At 33.4% G+C, this 23,548-nt stretch overlaps 2 protein-coding genes across 7 annotated transcripts in view; one reads left to right on the plus strand and one right to left on the minus strand.

Moving 5' to 3' along the window:
- On the plus strand, positions 1 to 7,793 carry LOC110098756 (ABSCISIC ACID-INSENSITIVE 5-like protein 3). The gene is made up of 6 exons (XM_020825670.2): positions 1 to 135; positions 4,356 to 4,382; positions 4,484 to 4,627; positions 5,641 to 6,198; positions 6,290 to 6,361; positions 7,713 to 7,793. The coding sequence occupies exons 1-6, from the start codon at positions 1 to 3 to the stop codon at positions 7,791 to 7,793; spliced, it is 1,017 nt and encodes a 338-aa protein (XP_020681329.2).
- LOC110098754 overlaps positions 5,318 to 23,548 on the minus strand; it is a 23,646-nt gene continuing 5,415 nt past the window's right edge. The window contains exons 4-10 of one of the 6 annotated variants that reach the window (XM_028696378.1): positions 23,371 to 23,427; positions 23,073 to 23,153; positions 20,780 to 20,814; positions 15,053 to 15,142; positions 14,813 to 14,966; positions 13,036 to 13,160; positions 5,318 to 5,770 (exon numbers count right to left, since the gene is read on the minus strand). In XM_028696378.1, coding sequence (XP_028552211.1) covers positions 13,038 to 13,160; positions 14,813 to 14,966; positions 15,053 to 15,142; positions 20,780 to 20,814; positions 23,073 to 23,153; positions 23,371 to 23,427 — 540 coding nt within the window. In that variant the 3' untranslated portion in view covers positions 5,318 to 5,770; positions 13,036 to 13,037. Of the gene's footprint in view, positions 5,771 to 6,676; positions 6,903 to 6,976; positions 7,786 to 7,991; positions 8,255 to 11,551; positions 11,602 to 12,869; positions 13,161 to 14,812; positions 14,967 to 15,052; positions 15,143 to 20,779; positions 20,815 to 23,072; positions 23,154 to 23,370; positions 23,428 to 23,548 lie in introns of those variants that run through there. The other 5 variants (XM_028696379.1, XM_020825669.2, XM_028696380.1 and 2 more) reach the window with 5 other exon arrangements.

A 23,548-nucleotide genomic window follows, 5' to 3' on the forward strand; every position in this document is an offset into this window, starting at 1 on the left:
ATGTCCAACGAACAGGCGGAAGTCCGACGATGGTCGATGGTTGAGAAGAAATCTGGTAGTGACCAACGAACGGGCATAAGTTTCACGAAGGTTGACGGAGGCTCGAAGGTGGTGATGGTGGTTGTCAATGGCATAGTTGGTGGTGGTCATTGACAACGATGGCTAGAAAATGCAATAGAGCTCACTAGTTCTTTCTCCTCCTCTTTCTCCGCCCACCATGTGAAGAATGAAAGCATATTTATAGTTTTTGGGAGTGTCATGGCTAGTAAATATGAAGAAGATCAAAGGCAAGTTGGGAGTATTCCAACGAACGGCCGATGTCATCTTCTTTTATTATGAATCATTTATTAAGCATTTAAGTGCCTTAATAATGGCATAATTAGACATTCTTAGGCTCGTTGGATTCATCTCGTCGATCCGCTTGATTTAACTATAAATGTCACATCCAAATATTATTTAGTCATCCAATTATACTATGAAGCTTTTTAGTAGGGTTTGGTCCTTTGATTTTAGCTCATTTAGGCTTGGATCCTTATATCTTAGAGTTCCTTTGAGACAACTGTAACTTTTTATAGAAGTGATTCTAAAATTATTGTGGAGAAAGTAGTTATTTCAAAGCTCTTGTAGAAAGCACATTCCTAGCACAAATTTTTGCTTTTTTTTTTAATCTATAAAAAAAATTACAGCCAAACAGAAACTATAATAGCAGTCTCAAAATCAAAGCAGTAAAAAAACTATCCCAAATGAATCCTCAAACTCAACACCACCTAAAACTATTTCCAACTAGATTATTATTTTTGAAGTTCCTAATATGAGGAAAATTTAGCATCATTTTTTTTCATAGTTATATCCATGTCATTTAAACCCTAGTCTTATGTACACCATAACACATAAAAAATCATTGGTCATTTGCAAGAGAAGAACTCCTTTGGCTTACAACATTATTTGGAATTAAATATTTTCAAATGTGAATGAGAGTTGAATGGCTATATGGCTTACTTACATTTAGGCTTTGTTTGGGACAGCTTTTTTACTGCTTTCTAAAACGGAGTTTTAATATAAAAATAAAAAAATTTGTACTAAAACTCTGTTTTAGAAAGCAATAAAAAAGCCGTCCCAAACGAAGCCTTAATTTAAGCAATGACCCCTTCTCACATGATGCAATAAATGAGATGAAAGTTGAGAGTTTTGTCTTACACACACTATGCCATTTTCAATAATTTTAGCAAACCCTTTTAAATACATGTTACTATAAGTCAATGCACACATACATTATTGGAATAGCTCTGCCATGTTCAATAGTTTTAGCAAATCCTTTTTATGCAAATACATTGAATGTAATTTAATGAATTAATAAATATTTTGATTCATTTTTAAAAATTCGAAGGACCATTTTGATTCTTTTCTCTATTAGTTATATCATCTTTTTATGACAGATATATCTTTCTATATAAGATGAACTCCAATTATTGAAACAATATCCCCACTTTAAAGTATTGAATTTATCTTCATCAATAATAGTTCTTCTATTTATGATTTATTTAAAAGAGTTCTAAGAATATATATATAAACCCCTCACATCTATGGAAGATGTCTAGAAAATACTTCGGTATTTTTGTACTAAAACTCCGTTTTAGAAAGCAATAAAAAAGCCGTCCCAAACGAAGCCTTAACCTAATGCTTTGACTTAAAATCATGCATATTTTGCTAGTCATCATGAACATGCATTTAAAATAAAATGAACTCCACCTCACAACAAGGAGGTCCGACAATCCTTTTGAGCCACTTTGATTTGAGAGAATATTCTGTGTGGTGTCCGAACACGTCCGAAGGCCAATCGAGATGTGTCACATCATCCAATGCATTGTACATTGGGTGACATGGTGTGTCTAGATTGACCTCCGGATGCGTTTGGACACCACACAAAATAGTTTTTCCTTTGATTTAGGCTTCGTTTGGGATGATTTTATTACTGCTTCTTAAAGTAGCTTTTTAGTACAAAAATTTAAATTTTCGTACTATAAAATTGCTTTAAGAAAATAAAAAAACTGCCCCAAAAGAAACATTTTTATTTTGTTGCAACTAAAATCACTTATTTATGCTATAAATTATAAAATAGTGTCTTATTTGTGCTTCACTCGTGTTTGTCCACATGAGCATATGAAGGACTATGGTTGTAATATACTGAGCAGAAAATGGAGCCGAATGACTTAAGCAAATCAGAACTCAACATGCTTAGGCTTCAAGCTATTATTTTAAAAATCTAAGATAACCTGAAAATGGACTCAATTTGTGATTTGGATTGAGCTCAAATTAAGCCAGCCAAGCCAAGCAAATGAATGAAAGTTTTACTTAGGCTTTGTTTGGAACGGCTTTCTTACTACTTCTTAAAGCAGCTTTCTAATATAAAATTTTTATGAGAGTCAAGTTAAATGCTGGACTAAGAAATTATTTTAGAGGTTCGAAAATTAGTTGTGTTCGAATTGACATTTGGCTTGAATTGAACTTGAATAAAAGTTCATGAGCCATGATCGGATCGAATCGAGCCAAATTTTACTCGAGATCACGATGAATTACTTTAAGCTGATCTTGAGCCAAAATTGAGTCGTGCTATAACTATAACCACATAAATAGGCATATTGGCATGCACACAAGCCTCAAACTTACAAACAAAGTGTTGATGTTTGTAATACAAGAAATTTCATTTTTTACAAAGTAAATACAAGAAATTGTCTTTTTTTATATTCTAGAGGGAAATAAAAAAGAAAATAATTAAAAATTATATCATCCACAAATTCTTACAAGGTTCTAAAAAATGAATCGGACAGGTCGATTCAACCATGAACCGGTCATAAGGCTAGTTTGGTCCACTGTGAAAACTGCTTCTGCATTAAATTGGGCTAAAACACCATGCAACATCTTCATATAGCTCCATCACTCCATATGATCTTAACATATGAAAACCAAAAAAGCAATATAAAAAAATAGCAAGAAAAATTTTCTAAATGATGTGAGACTAAATAGATGACTAGATGAGTTAAGTTTATGAAGCTCACAACATATATATTATTTTTAAACAAAAAATTTCAATTAATTCTTTATATTTTATATGAATAATATTTATCTTGTAGGCAAAATCGCGCCTACACCGAGGTGTACCGAGTTTTTTTGAAAAAACTCGGTACACCTCGGTATAGGCGCGATTTTGCCTACAACCGGATGTTTCTCTGCATCCTTACACCGGACGAAATAAAAGTTCCAATGTTCAAGCCTATCTTTCCACATCAATGATGTGTCACATCAAAATAAATAAAAATAATTATAAATTCATAATGGCATGAAGAACACAATCTTGTCCTCGCATGGCCTATCTGTAGTCAACATAGCCGTCCATTTATATGATTGTGTTCATAGAGAGGGGATACAGTCACCACATAGTTAAAAAATCACATCACTTGATTTTAATTTTGTACTTAATTTTAAATTCATTAAGGTTTTGGGCAAATTACAACTCATATATCCGGATGATTTCCATCCGGATTCTCAATCTATTATGTGCGGAATCCTGACAAAAATTATTCAGATATATGAGTGTACACAATGTGTATAAATTTGTACATAATATATATCAAAATTTTGACATACTATATGTATATTATATGTACATAATATATATACTCATAATCCGGACAAAAAAGGCTTGAGTTTTTATTAAAGGACAAATTTGTTTGGAGTAATGAATCTTGATTTTAACTTATGAAAATTTACATAAATAGCAGTCAAAATTAGGCTCAAAATCATCCTTTGTAACATGAAAAAAGTTACTTTTTCTCACGAGTCAGCTCTCTTTTGACACGAATGCCTCTGGACATAGGCGAATTATTACATCCAGTCATCTGATATAGAGATACATCCGGATTTCTCTCTGTCTATAGTCAAAACATAGTCAAAGCGCAACTGCTACAGTAACTATGCTTTGACTGCGCTTTATTGTAGATCGAGAAAAAATTGAATGTATTTCTTTGCCAGGTGACCGGACCTAATAATTTGCCCTGGACAGAATCTTCTCTTTTATCAAAATAGCCATTTTAGGACTTTACAAGCATGGTTGATCTGTAGTTCGCGCAGAGATCCACAAAATAGCAGCAAAGACAGTTGAAGTTCTTCTTCTTCTTCTTCTTCAGATGTTTCGTTTATGCTGAAAACCAGTAGAAGTCCGGAAAATAAAAGATACGGAAAAGCTAGAACATGAAACATCCCATTCCAGGCAACTTACAGTCGCATTGCTTCTTCCCACCCAAAATTTGATTTTGGCATCAGTTTTCTATTGTTTTTTTTTTTTCTGAAATCTTCAGGTGATTGGGAAGTCTAATCAACATTCTGTAAGCTTGTTGTTTCAGTGCTAGCTTATTTTTCATCCCTAAAAAATATCTATAAATTTCATTCCATTTTTTGCAGTTATTGAGATTGAAAAATTCTGTAGTTTTTTTTTTCTTCCAGGAAGGGTTATCAACTTATCATGGGGTTTACATATGGAAAAAATTTGATAATTCGTGCGTTGGTGTTGATGAAAACTTTCAGCCCTCATCATCTTGTTCCCGATGTCTCTTCGAGGGTCCCTGGAGTGGTGCGCATTAAAGTGCGCACCCCTTTAATAGCTTTCTAGGTTTTTGTTCGTCTTCATCAGATGCTGATGCTCATTTATTCTGATGTGGTATGAAGGATTTTTTCTTAAAATGCATTAAGAATTTATTAGATTTGGACGAATTCTAAATTCATTAAAAAATATATATATTATGAGATATTCTGAGGGGCTGTTTGGTAGCAGGATTTAGGCCAGATTTGAGGCGGATTTGAGCAAAATCCAGCCAAATGGCCTAAAATGCAAAACCAAATATCATGGCAAACAAAATCCGCTGTAGACGGAAAATTCCGCTGATTCACTCTAAATCATGGATTTCCGAAATCCTGTATTTTGCAGGATTTATGAAATTCATGGCGCTAGAGGGAGAGTCCGCTCGGTAAATCTTGCTCTATAGCCAAACAGTCACATGAGATTTAAGAGGATTTATCATGAATGTTACCAAACAGTTTTCAATATTTAAGCTCCTCGGGATTTCCGAAATACGGATTTAGAGGATTTACGAAATCCTACTTAAATCAAATCCGGGGTGCTACCAAACAGCCCCTAAATGTCTTATGCAAATGTTTTGTATTTAATTTACATCAAATTTAAGTGATAAGAATGTAATATTAATGTTTTGTGTGTTAGATATGTAAATAGCATGAAATAAAATTATATGTAGGTAAAATTCCCTTCTTTTAATTAACACTTTTACTATCTACAGCCAAACAGCCCCTAAAATAGAAAACTGTACAGTTTGCAGGTACAATGATAATTGGAGAGGATAAAAATCTGTGCCAGAGAATCTTGGAATATTTATATGTATACATGATTGGTTGGTTGTTTATTTGATGCAAGAAAGTTGCGTCCTTTTTTGCATTTTATACCATAATCTATAAGCTCTGCATGCAGACCATGAGCCAAGTTTGAGAAACTGTGGAATGGAGATTCATACAATGGGGTTTCAGAAAAATGGCAGTGCTGGCTGCAGAAAGCAAACCCAACTGGAGTTTTAGCCAAGCAAAGTTCCCTTTGCAGTCTCACCCAACCTCAATGAAGTTCAGAACAATTTAGCTGAACCATTAGAAAGCATGAACCTTGAAAACCTTCTCGAGAATGTATTTCCTCATCAAGAAGTGAACCAATCTGCATTGGAAGACCTCGAAATATCAAGATTTGTTAGCAAGAACACGGTGGATGAGGAATGGAGAGAGAATCAGCAGCAGAAGAAGGGTGATAGAGAGCCACAAAGACAAGTGAGTCTTGGCGAGATGACACTAGAAGATTTCCTAGTGAACGCTAGAGTTGAGGTAGATGGCTCTGGTAAGATAAGTCACAGTACAAGAGAGTCACAATGGCTACAGCAGCAAACGCAGCAGTGTATGATGGGGTCTTATGTGCCTTCAAGGCCAGTGAAATTGCCTACGGGCATAGGTGCAAATAATGCATCTCCTTTGTCAAATGGGCCGAAGCGAGTTGCCGGAGAGGAAATGGCAGAGAAGGCACTGGAGAGGAGGAAGAAGAGGATGATCAAGAACAGGGAGTCTGCAGCTCGTTCACGAATTCGGAAACAGGTCAGTTTTTTTCTATATCCTATAAGCACTTTTCAACTGATGCTTCAAGTGAAAATTTGAGCACTGGAGAAATATGTCTTGGAATGAACAGGCTTACACAAGTGAGCTGGAAAACATAATCTTGCGCTTAGAAGAAGAGAATGAAAGGCTGAAGAAGGAAAAGGTAATGCGTCCCATTGTTTTAAATAAGATTTATTAGATCACATGAGAAATTCAGTTTTGCTCTATCTGCTTAACTGTATTAAGAAATATTTAGTTAATTTCGATTCAGTAGTACCCAGAGATTACAGTGTTTGTTTGGCCTGGTAATTGATTACAACTGCGATAACTGTAGAAGAGACCTTAGCCTAATAGTTGATCCTTAAGTTTTCATACTCAAGTTTGGATACTTGCTCAATATAAAGAAAGATTAGAAGATTCATAACTAACTACAGTGGTTGGTATCTGAAAACAAGAGGTTGGCTTTAAGCATAAGGCTTCTCTTGGGAAAGCCCATTACATCCATCGCTAGTTTTTCACATCATAATAAAGGAATTTGCATAAAACCAGGAATATGTAACTTGTTATTTCAATTCTATAGCATAATAGATGGAAATGTGTCCTAGATTGCTTGCAAATTGGACATAAGCTTCCAATGAAGTTCATTTAACTTTTGGAAGTGCTCATTCTGGCCGCTAGATGGTGAATCTTGATGGCATGGCATGCTTAGATTGTGATAGGAAACATATGCGGTTATTGCAAAATCAGCGGACAAAACCAAGAAATTGGAAAGAACGCTCACAAAACAACTTTTATTGAAAGAAAATAAAAACAAGACAATAGGATTCTCAATTGGAGAGGAGGATCCGGCTCTCCCAAATCTCTAGCCGGTGACCCAAACAACATGAGATAACTCTAATTTCAGCAAAACAAACAATGCCTTAACCCTCCCAAAAATTCCCCCTTAAAACATACAATTCAAAGGAAATCCTAAAACATCCCTCCCTTTGAAATTCCCCTCTCAAAATATATTAAAATATTAGTTTGAAACGGCTGTAGAGGGGGGCACGGCGACCACGGGGGCGGAACCTCTATTCCGCCTTCGGTATATTTGCAGGACCGGCAAGACCGGTCCAGATTAGTCCTTGACTGCAAACTGAAGTGTGTGGTCCAATGCAAATGAAACATGCTGCCTTTGTGGACGCAAGGAGCATCACACTTTTTCTTTTCTTAGAGAAAGAAATTAGAATACAGCTCCTAGAAACCCAGTCAAATAGTCATTCTACATAAAATATTTGCTCCTTTATCCAACCCCAGTAATGACAAAATGTTTCCGGAACAAGAATATTTCACTATTTTGAGAAACATAAATGAAAAAATATTTAGCTACTGCTGTTGAACTATTCCATGTTCATAATCATAACTTTGTTGATTTCCTGTCCAAGATCTGAAGTCAGTATAGTTTTATTCAGTTCCATTCTGTATTACACCTTTAATCTATAAGGTGGATGCTCCTCGTTTTGTGCTGTTGGCAGGAGTTGGATACATTGCTACATTGTGTCCCTCTACCAGAACCAAAGCAGCAGCTCCGCAGATCAATTTCAGCCCCTTTATAAAAATGGTCATTTGAATTTTGTATTTCAACCACTTGATGTCACTTATTTTAATATTTACAACTATGGACTCTAGATTAATTTATGACTGTATGTTCTGTTGCTTTTGCTTCTTTCTTTTAAGCCTTTGCTCAGATGTAAATCTATTTGACACTTTAGTTCAAATTCAGAGAGCATGAGTGACTCTCTAGTGGTTTACAATTTTTTTTTTTGCTCTAGGATTTTTGCCTCGTCAATGTTGTATCTATTATTTGTAAGTCCTCTTATAGAACTTTGCTTGCCATCTCCATAAACCTTTATTGCAAGGGAATTTACAGCTACAGAAAAGATATTTATAGTAATTTATTATGTATATAAGCCTTCTCTTTTATTATTAGCCAAGCTCCATCAATAAAGTTGGATGCGACTGAAAGTTTTCAACAGTAATAGTTCTAGCTTATAGCGAACTGTAATACTGTCATCACCTGTTTATAAAGACCAAGACAAAGACTATACAATGAATGCAAAATAAAAAGAATAATGGAAGGCATCTGAGTTCTTTCAGTTAAAGCATAAAATGCTGTCTCTCTTCTACTATTATTAGCAAACTTTGTGATATGGTTACATGTAAAATGTTATTTTGCTGATTCAGGTTAAGGCTGTTTTGCATGAGTATTCGTTTGTTTTGTGATGTTCACCCAATGTGCTATTGACTAAAATAGTATTTCTAATTACTTTTATATATGTATATATGAATTTTCTTTGCTCACTTCTTTGTTTATATATGGGCCTTGTATATCATTCAAAGACAAGAAATAAAGATTAAGTCTTCGTTTGGAATGGCTTTTTTATTGTTTCTTAAAGCAACTTTTTAATACAAAATTTTAAATTTTTATATTAGAAAGCTGCTTTAAGAAGCACTAGGAAAGTCGTCCCAAACGAAGCCTAAGTTATCTCTAATTCTCTATCTATCTATCATGAAATGAGAGCATTAGGATGGTAGGTCAAGTTGAGATCTTACCAATCCACTGAAACCCACTGAATGAAGTTCTAATTCTTTGTCCCTGTTGCAACCAAGAAGATCACCATCTCTATTTCAAGGATACGAATAAATCAATCTCGTCTTGACCTATGATGTTAGCCATCTCACTCATTTGTGTCTCTGGTCATATTCTTTGGGATTGGTTTATTCGTAAGCATACCTTCTACTTCAAAATTTCCCTGGATATCACAACCATGAATGCTCCAAGATCCTTAGTACACAATTTTATGGGAATAGAGCTTCCTCTGATAAGTGCTTTTAAGTCTCATAATTCATTTAATATCAAGACCTACGATTAGTCTGCCATTGAGTCTTCTTCATCCCTATGGTTAGTCTTTTATAAGATTTTATATGCCCTCTCTAATCAATACGAAACTTAAACTGGTACTTATCTCTCCATCAGCTCAGGTACTTTTATTTGCTCTTTTGATTCCGCTTGTAGTAATTGAAAGACTTTTTATTCATATATTGGCTCAATAAAGCAATTTCTTTTTTGCTCCATTAAAACACAGTATTGATGACTTTGCTCTCCTTATCACCAATATTGACCATATATCTACCTGTACTTTATTGCTTCTTGATACTTACTATTCAAATTTACCCTCAAACTTATTTCTATTGGACAATAATATGAACTAGGATATGATGTTTTATTTTCTCTTTAAGAAAAGGATCAAAATGATCCATCAACTCTTTATGAGTAGCCAAAATGATCTACAACTCTTTTGAGGGATCAATTTGGTCCCTCGTCTTTAAAAAGGGACATTTTTGGTCCTAACATCAAATTTTGAAGATAATGGTGTTAAATCAAGGGATATTTTAATCATTTTTAATTAAATTATTTATTAAATATAATTATCAAGTAATAGTAAATTTTTTAGAAAATATTAAACATTTCTTTAATAAAAAAATTTATTAATAATTCTAGTTTTAATTTAAAAAACTATTAATAATTCTAGTTTTAATTTAGGATCATTATAGACTGGAATTATTAATAAAATTTTATTAAAAAATATTTAATAATTAAAAAATACTATTATTTGAAAATTATATTTAATAAATAATTTAATTAAAAAATTATCAAAATACCCCTTGATTTAATACTATTAACCCAAAAAATTGATGTTATGACCAAAAAGACCTTTTTTTAAGGAATTGATGGACCAAATTAATCTCTCAAAAGAGTTGAGGACCATTTTGATTCCTCACAAAGATTGGGAGACCATTTTGATCCTTTTCTCTTTAATTATTGTGCACAAGATAATGAGATAAGGAAGGTTATTGGGACATGATGTAAAGATGGTCATTTGTTTGCACTTAAGAATCTTGAAGTCACAAATCTATACCTACTACAATATCAATATGCAGCTACAACAGCCTTCAATCCACTAAATCTTTAGCATTTTCATCTTAGCCATATTTATTTTGATTTTATTTGCTACTTTATTTTTACTGGTCACTTTGGATTCATCCACAATAGCATAAATCACTACATTTTTTTGTGAAATGTCAAAACAAAAAAAAATTTGCCTTACCTTTACCTAATAGCGATTCATGCGCCACTGCTCCTTTGGATCTTCTTCACTCTAATGTGTAGGATCTTACTCATTTCACAAGGGGAGATTCTTGATATTTTGTTATTTTTATTAATAATTATTCTTAATTTATGTGGTTTTATTTATTCACAAATCATCATGAACTTTATCAAATCTATTATAATTTTATGGTCGTAATGCGTACACAATTTTTATGTCACTAAAATTTCTCGTTCTCATAAAGCAATGGGATACAAGAACTTTTCTTTGCTAAGATAACGCAACAGTCACTCTTAGGACTCCTCTAATGACAACTCTATCTGCAATCAATATTAAATTATTAGATAACTCGAGGCTTACTCTTCTCATTCTCTTGCCCTGAACATTTTATTTTTGATTTACAACTCATGATCATTATAATGGAAATCATTTTGTACTCTATTTTATGCATATTTCTACCTATTTTAATGAGCATCGTAGGTATGAAAAAAAAGATATTTGGAATTATCTTTCTTGTGGATTAGCACATCTCTGCAAAAGAGGATTTTCGATAATTATCTAGTGTTCTAGACATAATGTAGCATTTATTGACTAGTTTTTCATAGTTCTAAAAAGTACAGATTTCAAGTTATAAAAAGAATTGCGAGAATTTTATAATTAAAACTAAACCATTTAGGAAATTATAAATATACCATCATATTTATTTTTTTATGTAAAGCCAAATCTTCTTTCCAGAATCTTCATAAAGCATCTTTTTCAATTCCCTTAAGCCGCGGATATAGAGAGAGAGAGAGAGATTAAAATTTTGGAGATCTTAGGGTTATTGTAGCAAAGCGAGCCAGTTGAAAAAGTTGATATATGTGGGATCAATGTTTAAAATTGCGTATTCGGGTATTGAGGCGTTTTTCATTCGTGAGGCGAGGCATAAGTCTCAAAATCAAAAGATTGCGTAAATATAAAATGATAAATTTTTTATATACTAATGAGTGAATAATATAAAACATAAAAAAAGCATAAGATATGAAGTGAAATCAAAATATCTTAATAATAAGACAACATGAAATATAGTTCAACTCAAAATTCTATCTTTCCCAAATCCCAGTATTCTTTTCATTAACATATAATTCTAATTTCCAAAAATAAATAAAAATGACATATCACATAAGAACTCATAAGTCATCAGCACTGTCATCACTAAGAGGTTCTTCATTTGAATCATCATTATGGTGAACTGCTCTCTCCCCTTCCTCCTTTCCTATAGAGTCCAATGTCGTGCATTTACTTCAAGATTTATGTAAGTTCTAATATATATAGTGTGAGGCGTAAGCCTCATGCCAGTGAGGCGAGACGAGCCTCAAGGCGGGCCTCAACCAAGTTGAGGCGCAAACCTCAAGTTGAGGCGCAAACCTCATAAAAAAACTCGAGGCGTAAGCATCGAGGTGTTTTTTACTGGAATTGCGCAAAAGCGGGCCTCAAGGCGAGGCTCATATTGCACAATTTTAAACCATGTGTGGGATAGATTACCTTTATCCTACTTAGGATTTTAATTTTTTTACTCTCATGTGAATTATGATGTTTTATTTTATTAGATTTTATACAACAAACTCAAATATGTCGTGATTTTGAAAATTTATGCCACATAATTTTTAATATGTTATAGAGTAAATTATTCTAGTCATATTGACATATATACTTGGATTTATCACCGAGTATTATATGTTGTATAATATTATAGGCATTTAGTAGATATAAAAAGATCGATAGAAATTGCTCCAGAATAATACATATAAATTATTAATGATTTGTGGTTGTTGAATTGTATACACAAATATATCTTGAAAATCCTCCTATATTGTCTTATATACATTTTTTTATAAATTTTAATAAAAAGTTAGATATTATTCATATATGTATCTGAAATACGTGTATAAACCCTAAAAACAAGAAAGTATAGGATGTTTGTTGGTTATATTTTATATGTATTTAAGTGAATGTATAAGGGCCTATGCACCTTTATGATTATCCAAATGTAGTTCCACAATGTCATAATAATAGTGCTATTGCTATTGCCCAAAACAACTTCTAAAACTAATGCATTAAACATATTCAGATTGATTGTTATTTTATCCCTAATGAAGTTATTTTCTCTACCATTTTCCTTCAGCCTATTCTCTTCAAGATAAACCTACAGATATCTTCACCAAATCACATTCCCGAGGACGTAGTCATGAGCAGTGTTTTCTGTCTCCTTGCTTATTAAATAGTCAAATTCAAGAAAGAACAACACTAGGTAGATCGGAAAATTTGAAGACGCTTGGGTCGAGTAGCAGATAAGGAATCCCATATCATCTATAGAGAAGACAAGTAGAGTTCTGTGTGTTAAGTGTCCATATTCTGATAGGAACAATAAAATTCCTTTGTGCGAGCCTTTAAGAAGTAAAAATCTGATAATCTCTTTAAATTAATAATTTTGTAGTTCTATTTGTTATTAAGAATTCTACTCATGACATTTTGACACATGGATTCACGCAAGTGATGATTAAATTTTGAAAACTGTCTCAATTACAGGGAAAAGTAGACATACATTTGACAATTACAAACATATTATATAAGCTGCTCATGAATATCGATTGAAGCATTAAAAAAAAACTTGAATGGACGAATAAAATTGTCAGTAAGATCTTCGTACCTCTACTGCTCTTTGGAGTTCTCCTCATTGTCTGGGAATATCATTCTGAGGTCTTCATTGTCCCGGTAAACTTGAACCAAAGCAGCAGCTTTATAAGCAAAGAAGCCAAGCATTGCTGGAACGAGCTATTAATGGAAGAATCTTGATTTAGAATATCAACAACTATGACTAATATGTTAATTTAACTGAAATGTTAAACACCAATGCATTTGAGACAATTTTTCGTAATTTTATATCACAGGCTGCTATTATATTTTTCATTGATTGTCACTTTTGTTAGCTTTTCAGAAAGTTTTAATGCTCAAAATGAGCTTTATAGAACCAAATAAAATAGAATGTGATAGGGGCAAAGAAAATTATTTATTTATTTTTTGTAAGAGAGCAAATTTATAATAACTAGAAAAACTTAAAAATTTTATTTTTATAATAATATTTTCATAACCAAATTACATAAAGCAGTCATTCCAAACGAATCCATATTAGTCTGGTACTCTGGCTCTTTAAATGTGAGCTATCCTCAAGCGTGCAAGCAAACAACGAGTCAGGCCATTAGTTTCTTTCTCTTTTGGGTTTCATTTGGGATGACTTTTTTACTTTTTCTTAAAGCAACTTTTTAGTACAATTTTTTCACTAAATAACTACTTCAAGAAAAATTAAGAAAGTCGTCCCAAATGAAGCCTTAAATGTTTTAACCTATGATGCAGCAAATTTAAAGTTTGATTTTCAGAAACATTAGTATCACGTCTTAACCTATGATGCAACAAATTTAAAGTTTGAGCCACATAATTTGCTTAAGTTCAATGTGACCTGCATAGGGTGTTAGTTCTGTGTGGAATCTGATTGTGTTGATCAATCGGGTTGTACAATTGCCCCAGACCTCAATTCAATATGTTGAGCTCGTTGAGTGGTTGCAGAGAGTTCTCCCCCCCCGTTGAGGTTCAGGAGTAAACTGGAAACAAAGAATTGCACGTCGCAGCGCTATGAGATGGGTTGGCAGTTTTCTTTCTAGTTTTTTCATCAAGGGTTGCATCTCTTTGTAGTTTTGTACTTTCTCTTCATATGTTTTAGTGTGAGAATGGTGCAAAGGTGAAGAGAAGCCTTGGTGTGGTGTGACTCCATAATTTTCAAGATATGCACTATTTTTCTCAAATTTTCATAGTGAATTTCTTGATGTGGTGTGACTCCATAATTTTTTTCCAGATTTTTTGTTTTTCCATGCTAAATCCTTTTTTTTTTTTGCTGCATTTTCTATTTCTTGCCTATTTCACTACGTGGTTTTACTTCCCCAACATATGATGATGGCTTTCTATATGGATCCATTTTTCAACTCATGATTAAAATAGGTTGTATGGTGCAATCCAAGAACACCATATATCCTAGTGTCATAAATTCTATAAACTTAATTTTTATCATCAGTGATGGGACTTTTAGGAAGCGAGTTTTATAAGATTGTTTTGAAAAGAAAAAACCTTGTGCTTGCCAAATAAATTTCAATCTACGTCGGCTTCAACATTAAATTAAACAGATTTATGATGAGAGAGAGAGGGGGGGGGGAGAGAGAGAGAGAGAAGAATAAAAAAAGCAAGCACGTGTGATTCATAGAGATTTCTGCTATTTAAATTGTGACAAAATTGTACATGTTTTGCTGTTTTGTAATGAAAGAGGAAATGCTTAACCCACACTATTTATCACAAACAAAGAAACTACATTTCTAGCATTAAAGAAAAGCCAGTTAAAAGAAGTAAATCTATGAATATAAAGCACCCCTTATACTCACCTGGAAATCAAAGTTATTGAGGTATTGATGAGAAATAACCCATAATCCGTAAATAGCTGTAGGTATTACAAGCCTTGGGGATGAAAGAGCCATGCTGGAACCATTTAATGTTTTCTCCAACAAATTCTTCAGATCCTCACTTCTTATCCCAATTCTACAACAGGCAGATATTTTTATTTTAAAATGGAGCTTGTTTCATATAGAGCATACGAAATAATAAATTTCAATTGGGAATCTTACTTCTTTACTCTCTTCTGAATAAATATTCCTGGAATAGATTCTTTAGACAGCATATCAATGTGATGATACAGAAGCTGAAGATACAAGCAACTGCTCACGCATATCATCAATTTCAATGATCCACACATGCAACAAAAAAGTTGAGAAATATTAGTACAAACCATAATTTCTATTAACTTTTAAAATATTGCTACCACCTGAACTTCTTGATGCAAATATGAAAGTATTTATTCATTAGAAACACAAATCGTGTGTTAATATCATTTAAGTTATATACATATCTTTGTTTTTTATTTGCTAATCCATTTCAGTGTAAAACATGCCTATGATGGTGACCCTATTGAGAAAAAGATGTGCTATTTGAGTTCAATATTGGAAGTCACTTTTGTTCAGCTCCTGTTTGCCTAGTTTAGTTGACTCCAATTCCTTTGTTTCAACATATTATCGATTTCTCCTATTTTTTCTAAATTCAGCTATTGTTCAACCACTATTTTGAACTATTTGATATAATGTTGACTGCTTGTGGTTGTCATTAACTTTTTTTCCTTGTTACTATTGTTGAAGCTTTCTTTATTGTCATTGGGTTGTGCTCGGTTTTTGTTGATTCATTCATTTTGCGGTTCTTCCTTTACTAGAATTCACCATAGCTGAGGAAGTTAATTCATGTTCATGGGTTTGGATTCGAATCCGACCAAAAATAATCGGACACGAATATAGTCAACCATAAATCAACCCATTTATCAAACATGTCAAAATCTCAACTTGAACCCAACTATATCAAATCCAAACCACTTGATATGAAAAATGTTTAAGTTAAGATTGGTTGGTGTCAACCCAACCCAAAATGAACATAATCACACAATTTAGACACAATAACCGAGAAAAAAATTAAATAAATATAATTTTAAATGAGTTTTCATAAAAAAGAATAAACAATTAGGTCATTATTTTTGGGTTAACCCCCGACACATCACGTCCCAAACATAACCCAATTTTTCGAGCAACTTAAGCTAACCCGAACACAACTTGAATTTTAGACTTGTTATCATAAACATACTTTTTTTTCATGTCAAGTTTGAGTTGAATTTTCGTGTTAGGTCCAATATTGACAGCCCTAGCTCTAGCATGTATTAAATATTCTATTTACACATACTATAGATTCTGGTTCCTGTTCTTGTTTTGGTACTATCACTAAACTTTGAATTCTCTCTTCAATGATAATTGTTCTACCACATTCTAGAGGTTAGAAGCTATGATTACTCCTTATTTCCTTCTTAATCACCTTTCTACTATAACAAAAATCATGATGGCTTCTTGTTCTTTTTTTTTACAGTGATAATCTTATGTATGGGATAAAGAAAATGACCAAAACGGTCCATTGACTCTATAAGAAGAAGCAAAATAGTCCACAACTAAGTTAAGGGATCATTTTGATCCCATTGTTAAAAATTAATGGAAAAAATAAGCATGGGATGGCCGAAAGAAGGTGAAAGACTATATTTGGAATAACAAAAATTACGTGAAATCAAAATCTACGAACCGAGCAGCGCCGCGTCGAAACCCCAGCAACGAAAACACCCATCAGCTTCGACCCCCTGATTGCAACCCTCAGCAACTTTGAACCCCCCCAACGCCGCACTTCAACCCCCTGCTACGAACCCTCAAAATCTACAAACCCAAACCCCTGCTTTGAACCCTCAGGATCTTCGAACCCCTGAACCAAAACCCCAGCGTTGAACTAATCTAGTGAGTGCGCGTGCATATGTTGTTCGCCATTTTATTTTGTCATATTATTGATTTCTTTAAATTATTTATATAGATAAGAAACTTTGTTGGCAGTTACATTTGAGTTGAAATAATTTTTTTTTCTTCTATTTTGTGGCTACTATCCAAATTTTATATTTTGTAGATTCATGAGAGTCTAATTGTTTGCATATTTCCTTGAAAATAATATATAATAAATAGTTAAAATAAAAAAATAACAAATCCTTATTTTAACACCATTAAGGCTTAATTTGGAATGGCTTTTTCACTGCTTTGTAAAACTGCTTTTAGTAAAAAATATCTTAAAAGTAGGAAAAAAAACAGTGATCTAAAGTTGTCCTAAATGAAGCCTAAATATTAACATAGTTGTTGGGACCAAAATGTTCCCTTAACTTAGTTGAAGACCATTTTGGTCATTCCTAAAAAGTAAAGGGACAATTTTGATCCTTTCTCATATAAGATATAAACTATAGTAGGCATTTGAGGTTGTTTCCTTATATACCAAACGTACAATGTAACTTATTATGAAAATTGGCATTACGGTTCCCGGTAGATACTATTGATTCCCTATTATGTTTGATTGTAGCCATGAACTTTCTTATTTGCTTATTTCTAAATTAGAAACTTATTGACTTGTTGGAATTCAGTGCAATGTATTGAATCCTGCAATTTTAGCCAAGCACCTAGAGGATTCTAAGAAGTTATTGTTGTTAGATCTTTTTATCACAAATGGGAGATCCTTACAACAACAACAACATCAAGCCTTTATCCCACTACGTGGGGTCGGCTACATGAATCATTTTTCGATTCATTTCTCCATTGTGTCCTATTAAAAGTCAAATTCTCGTTTAAATCTAATAAAGAAAGGTCATTCCTAATATTTTCTAACCAAGACTTTTTAGGTCTACCCCTACCTTTCTTAACATAAGTCAAATCTAATACCTCTACTCTCCTAACCGGGTCATCAGAAGGCCGCCGTTTTATGTGACCAAACCATCTAAGACGACTCTCTCTAATCTTATCTTCTACTGGAGCTACTCCAACCTTTTCACATATATGCTCATTTCGTATCCCATCTCTAAGGGTAAAGCCACTCATCCACCTGAGCATCCTCATCTCTGCCACACTTAACTTAGCATTATGCTTCTCTTTTAATGGCCAACATTCGGCACCATAAAGCATTGCAGGCCTCACTACCATCTTATAGAATTTTCCCTTAAGTTTGAGGGGTACATTTATATCACATAACAAGCCCGATGCATTCCTCCACTTCAACCATCCAACTTGAATTCTGTTGATAATATCCCCATCTATTTCACCATCACTCTGAATAATAGATCCAAGATATCTAAAACGTGTACTCTTATTAATGACTTGATCACCCAAAGTCACAATCCCCTCACTAGGTTTATTACTACTAAAATTACACTCCATACTCAAATGAAAACCTTTAGACTCTAAGGTTGACCTCCATAATTCAAGTTTACCTTCAACTCCTTATACATGTAAAATTCAATTAATGGTCTGATGAATTCCTATTTTTCTCTCAATACTTTTGTGTTTTTAGATGTGTATTCTTCAAAGTTCAAACACTTTGCAATCTTGAATACAACTTCTGGCAAATGCTTCTCTTGTAACAAAGTGAGGTTTGTATCTTTAATTGTCGACTTGCATCCTTTGTTCTTTCATCTAAATGATTTGTGATAGGTTTATGTGCGTGATTGAGATCTTGTCAAATTTGATACATATTTGTTTCCATTGATTAGTGTGAATTTTAATAGTTGTAGTCATATTCATTTTAAAATTTCTTGTGAAATTTCAAATTTTGACAATTTTCTTATTGGAGTGAAATCAAGAATGTTGCAAAGTATATACTTGAAGTGTCAAAAAGAAAAGCACCTGATAGTAAAAATAATTAGTGGTGGAATCAAAATGTGCAAGTAAAAATAAAAATAAGAAGTTTTGTTATAAAAATTGATTTATATATAAAAGCTCAAAAAATTGGGAAAGATATAGCTCATAAAGATTCTAAAAAAATAACATGCGATGTAAAGAATTTAACTTTTAATTATGTATATAATAAATTAGATAATATGAAAGGTGAAAGATAAACGTATAAGTTAGCCAAATAAAAAGACAAGAGAAGTAAGGATTTAATTTAAATGAAGAATATTACAGATGAAAATAAAAAAAAATGTTTTTATTAGGAGAGGATATTCAACATAGATGGATGAGATATTTCGATAAGTTTTTCAATGAAGACTATGAAAATACGATTGACTTTAGTAACACTAGCAATAGATGAAAATAGATATTTTTGGTTTTATCATCGTTTTAGTAAAACCTAAGTTCGAGAGGCTTTAAAGAAAATAAAGTGAAAAAAAGTTGTTGGCCTTGATGATATTCCAATAATGGTGTGACAATGCTTAGGAGATGAAAGAATTTTTTTACTTACAATTTTTTTAATATTATTTTGAAGGCTAAAAAGATGTCAAACGAGTGAAGTGTGTTGGTTCCAATTTTTAAGAATAAAGGTCATACACAAGAGTGCAAATTATAGAAGAATTAATTTAATGTGGAATAAATTAAAACTACAGGGGAGAGTTATTGAGCATAGGTTACGACGTGATATTAATGTTTTTAAAATCAATTTGGATTCATGTCAGGTAAGTCAACTATGAAAGATGAACATTTATTGAGAGGTTTGATGGAGAAGTATAGAGAGAATAAGGAGGATCTACATATGATGCTTATTGATTTAGAGAAAGCATATGATAAACTTCAGAGAGAAGTGCTATGGAGAGTTCTAGAAAAGAAAGGGATTAATAATGCTTATATTCAAGTCATTAAGGATATGCATGCAGGAGTTGTTACTTGTGTACAAACACAAGGTGATTTGATTAATTTTTTTTTTTTATTTTAATTGGATTACATCAAGGATCAACTTTAAACCCATATCCTTTGTTTTAGTCATGGATGTTCTTACAAGACATTTGCAAGAGGAAGTACCTTGGTGTATTCTTTTTTGTTGATGATATTCTTCTTGTTGATAAGACTAGAGCGGGAGTTGAAGAAAAACTTGAATAATGGAGGTCAACCTTAGAGTCTAAAGGTTTTCATTAGAGTAGATCTAAAACTGATTGCATAAAGTGTAATTTTAATAGTAATAGGTCTGGGGGAGAAGTGTAACTTTAGGCGATCAAGTTATTAAAAAGAGTATATGTTTTAGATATCTCAATCAATTGTTCAAAGTGATGGTGAAATAGATGAGGATATTATTATTAGAATTCAAGTTGGATTGTTGAAGTGGAGGACTACATCGGGTATGTTGTGTAATAAAAAGTACCCCTCAAACCTAAGGGAAAATTCTATAAGATGATGGTGAGACCTCCAATATTTTATGGCGCATAATATTGGTCATTAAAAGAGATGCATAAAATTAAGTTGAGTGTTGCAGAGATAAGGCTGCTCAGGTGGATGAGTGGCCCCCTTTTTCTCAGGTAGAAAGGAATGGAAGCTCCCTATCTCACCACTCTATTTGACTCAACATATTTCGCTATAGACTTCTACTACTCTATATGGTAAGACAATAGTAATAAACAAGAAATACCAATACATCGCCCTCTTTTTCATTTTACGGAAATAGAGTGGAGGCTCTCTCTCTCTCTTGGGCCATCATATTTCCCTCTCATCTTGTCTTCATTTCTTTGAATAGAAAAGGAGACTGATATCGACTCTAACCACCAACCTAAAACTCACTCTCTCCCACTTATCCTTTGAAATATTTAGTACAGAAAATCAGAAAAATTACTAAAAATGGAATTTCCATTGTTCTTTAAAAGTTAACTATATACTCCTACAAGGACACGAAGTAATTGGTGCCTGAATGAAAGGGAATATCATGCTTCATAACTATCATAACATTACCATAAAACTGTATAGTACAAACATCTTCCCACTAACCTCAAGAGAACACCAGCAGAATAGCTGATAGCGGCCTGTCAGATTCAGAAGAATAGGTCATGATTAATTTGACACATGCTAAGACAATCTTTAAAATCAGCTAATAGTCATCTTGTTTAGAAGAAGAGCATAAATGGTCAATGGGCATTGACCATGATTAGGTGCTTTGTATTGGAAATTTAATAATAGTAGATATAATTTAACATCTAAATATTTTATAAAGATTCGACACATACACAAATAAGTTGAAAGCAGTCTACTTGAGACAATATTTTTTATTATGAAAAAATTGATAAGGGTTAAAAAACACCAGGCTGAGCCCATTCGAAGTAGTTCCACTAGCATGAGTTAAGGATTACAAAGTGTGTCAATCCCAATAACTAAAAAAACCTTTAATACAATGTAATATACATGAACCGCGGAAGATGTTTCATGTGTTAGCATTAAAAAGTATTTTTGGGTGCCAGGGTAGTCATGAATGAGATGAGTGTCTAAAAACAATTGATGGTGGATGTCGAGCAATACTAGAAGTGGATGGCTGATGGAAATCAGTTGTTGAAATGTGGACAATCGATGTCGTCATTCTCCTCATCTGAGGGTAGATTAGGCAACCGGGCGGACAAGAATCAAACTTAGTCGTTAGCAAAGGAGCAATTAGTTGAGGAGAAATGTCAAAAGTCAAAAGATGAGGGGGTAGACATGGTCATTCTTCTTACCGAAAGCAAGATTGGGCGGGGTGAGAAGAAAGGTGCTGGACATCGGCAGTTGGCGGATGCCAATTATTGATCTTTTCTAGGAGTCGAGCAACTGTCAATGAATAAGTTTGAATTCTAGTGTCTAGTGTCTACAGGTATTATGCTTGATTTTTCGCCAAATAGAGGGAAAGTTGAGAGTCCAAGAAGATACGTGTTAAACATCAATGTTAGATGTAAGTCGTTGGTGGAAGTCAAATGACATCCACTCTGGAATGTCGGAACTTGGGTGACAATGGGCGATCGGCTTGGTCGTTCTTCAATGTTCCTCATTAACCATCATCCAATGCCGACCAAAAAGATACATATGACGACTATAGCCATCAACGTTTGACGCTCATCTTGTCAATCAACCGTTCTCCCCTCTTATAAAAAAGCAATAAAGTCAATCGTTCATTGATGCTTGACTTTTAATGTTCCTTACTGATAATCACTCAATGTTTGCAAACGAGCAGCATCTAATGTTTGTTAACCAATGACATGAGATGAACAATATCAGTCTATTAACAGATCAACCAAACTAGCTGCCCATTATCATCAGGCTTCTGACTATCCTCGTCAATAATTGCCTAGCATCCGACATTATCAATCACTAACACCGAACACCAGAATTCCCAATCACTCGATCTATCATCTAATCACAAGAGCAACCAAGTCAACCACCCATCATTTCCCTACTTCTAATATTCCTATCAACTATCATTTAAAATCTACCAACAACCGACGTCATATATCATCAATCGTCGACATACAACACTCGTCTGACAAGTAGCCCAATGTTCCCTCCTACTAGGACTCCAGGAGAATGACTAATTCAACCACTCGCAATTTTCCAACTTTCAATGTTCCCGCCATGTCATTCAAGCCAACCAAAGATCATCATCTGACACTAGCTTCCTCAGATACCCTACCTATGAAGCCACCCACCCACCATCGCCTAATGATAACTCGAACACCTCCAGACTCCCATTACCACAAGAAATGTTTTCCATAGTTCATGCGGTTACAACTTATTAATGCTTTCTCTAGTGATAAGAAAGCGCATCTTTTATAATACTTGACTCATACTAGTGGAATCATTTCTATTGAGTTATGCTCCATAGGGTTTTCCCCTTTGCCCTATTCTCCGCAATCCACATTAAAAAATATTGTGTCACTTTTGTGGTAATCTCAAATTATTTGTGTGTGCAGAATTTTTTTGTTCACTGCGATGATGAAATCTCTTCCTTTATAGCCATGAATATTCCGGTATGCAACAATGATCATCCTGGATTATCTATAATTAATTCATAACACTTTAGCCAAAAAAATATATTTTGTTTACAATTATAATGAATAATAACTTTCAGGTATGCAACAAAATTGATTATGTGCATGGAGATATTTTTTTTTTTTACAGCCAGCAAGCTGTGGGTTACATGACATTAATTATACTCTCTTAACAATTAAAAAGGCCAAATTTAAGAAATGTTGTGCAGCTTCACAAGACCTGACTGGCTAACCGTATCTAAAGCATAGAAGGAAAATTATAACTAGAGTACCTCTGTGGATAAGTTTATTAAACAATATACCCCACAAGCAGCTCCAATTCCTATGGTTAAAAGCAACAACTCGCCCTTAAGCTGCATCAAGACAATAAAGGGGATAAAAAGTAGTTTTGTGAAGTCATTATATAATTAAGCATATCTCATTTTTGGCTACTTTTATGGAAAATGTATGATGCTATGCTGGGCATAACAAGAGTTCGTGAAAAGATACTGATACCAAAGACTACAAAAGGTCTTCTTCAATTTAATAAGACAAAAGTTCTTTAATAAAACTGAGATGAGGAAGGCATACAGCTTCATATTTGAGAATGTTTACTTTCTTCCTCTTTTCACCATCATCCTTCCACTTCTGCTTTCACACCAAATACAAGTGCAATTCCGTTAACCATGAATAACAACCCCATAAACAATGAAGTATGTCAAGAAATGTAACTATAAAAAACCATCAAATTATAACAAAAATGGAGGGA

This window comes from Dendrobium catenatum, unplaced genomic scaffold, assembly GCF_001605985.2.
Source record: "Dendrobium catenatum unplaced genomic scaffold, ASM160598v2 fragScaff_scaffold_740, whole genome shotgun sequence".
NCBI lineage: Eukaryota > Viridiplantae > Streptophyta > Magnoliopsida > Asparagales > Orchidaceae > Dendrobium > Dendrobium catenatum.

Coding starts and splice junctions, on each gene's coding strand:
- LOC110098756 (XM_020825670.2), top strand. CDS start 1: ATGTCCAACGAACAGGCGGAAGTCCGACGATGGTCGATGGTTGAGAAG. Junction 136..4,355: donor TGGTGGTTGTCAATGGCATA/GTTGGTGGTGGT, acceptor TGAAATCTTCAG/GTGATTGGGAAGTCTAATCA. Junction 6,362..7,712: donor AAAGGCTGAAGAAGGAAAAG/GTAATGCGTCCC, acceptor TGCTGTTGGCAG/GAGTTGGATACATTGCTACA.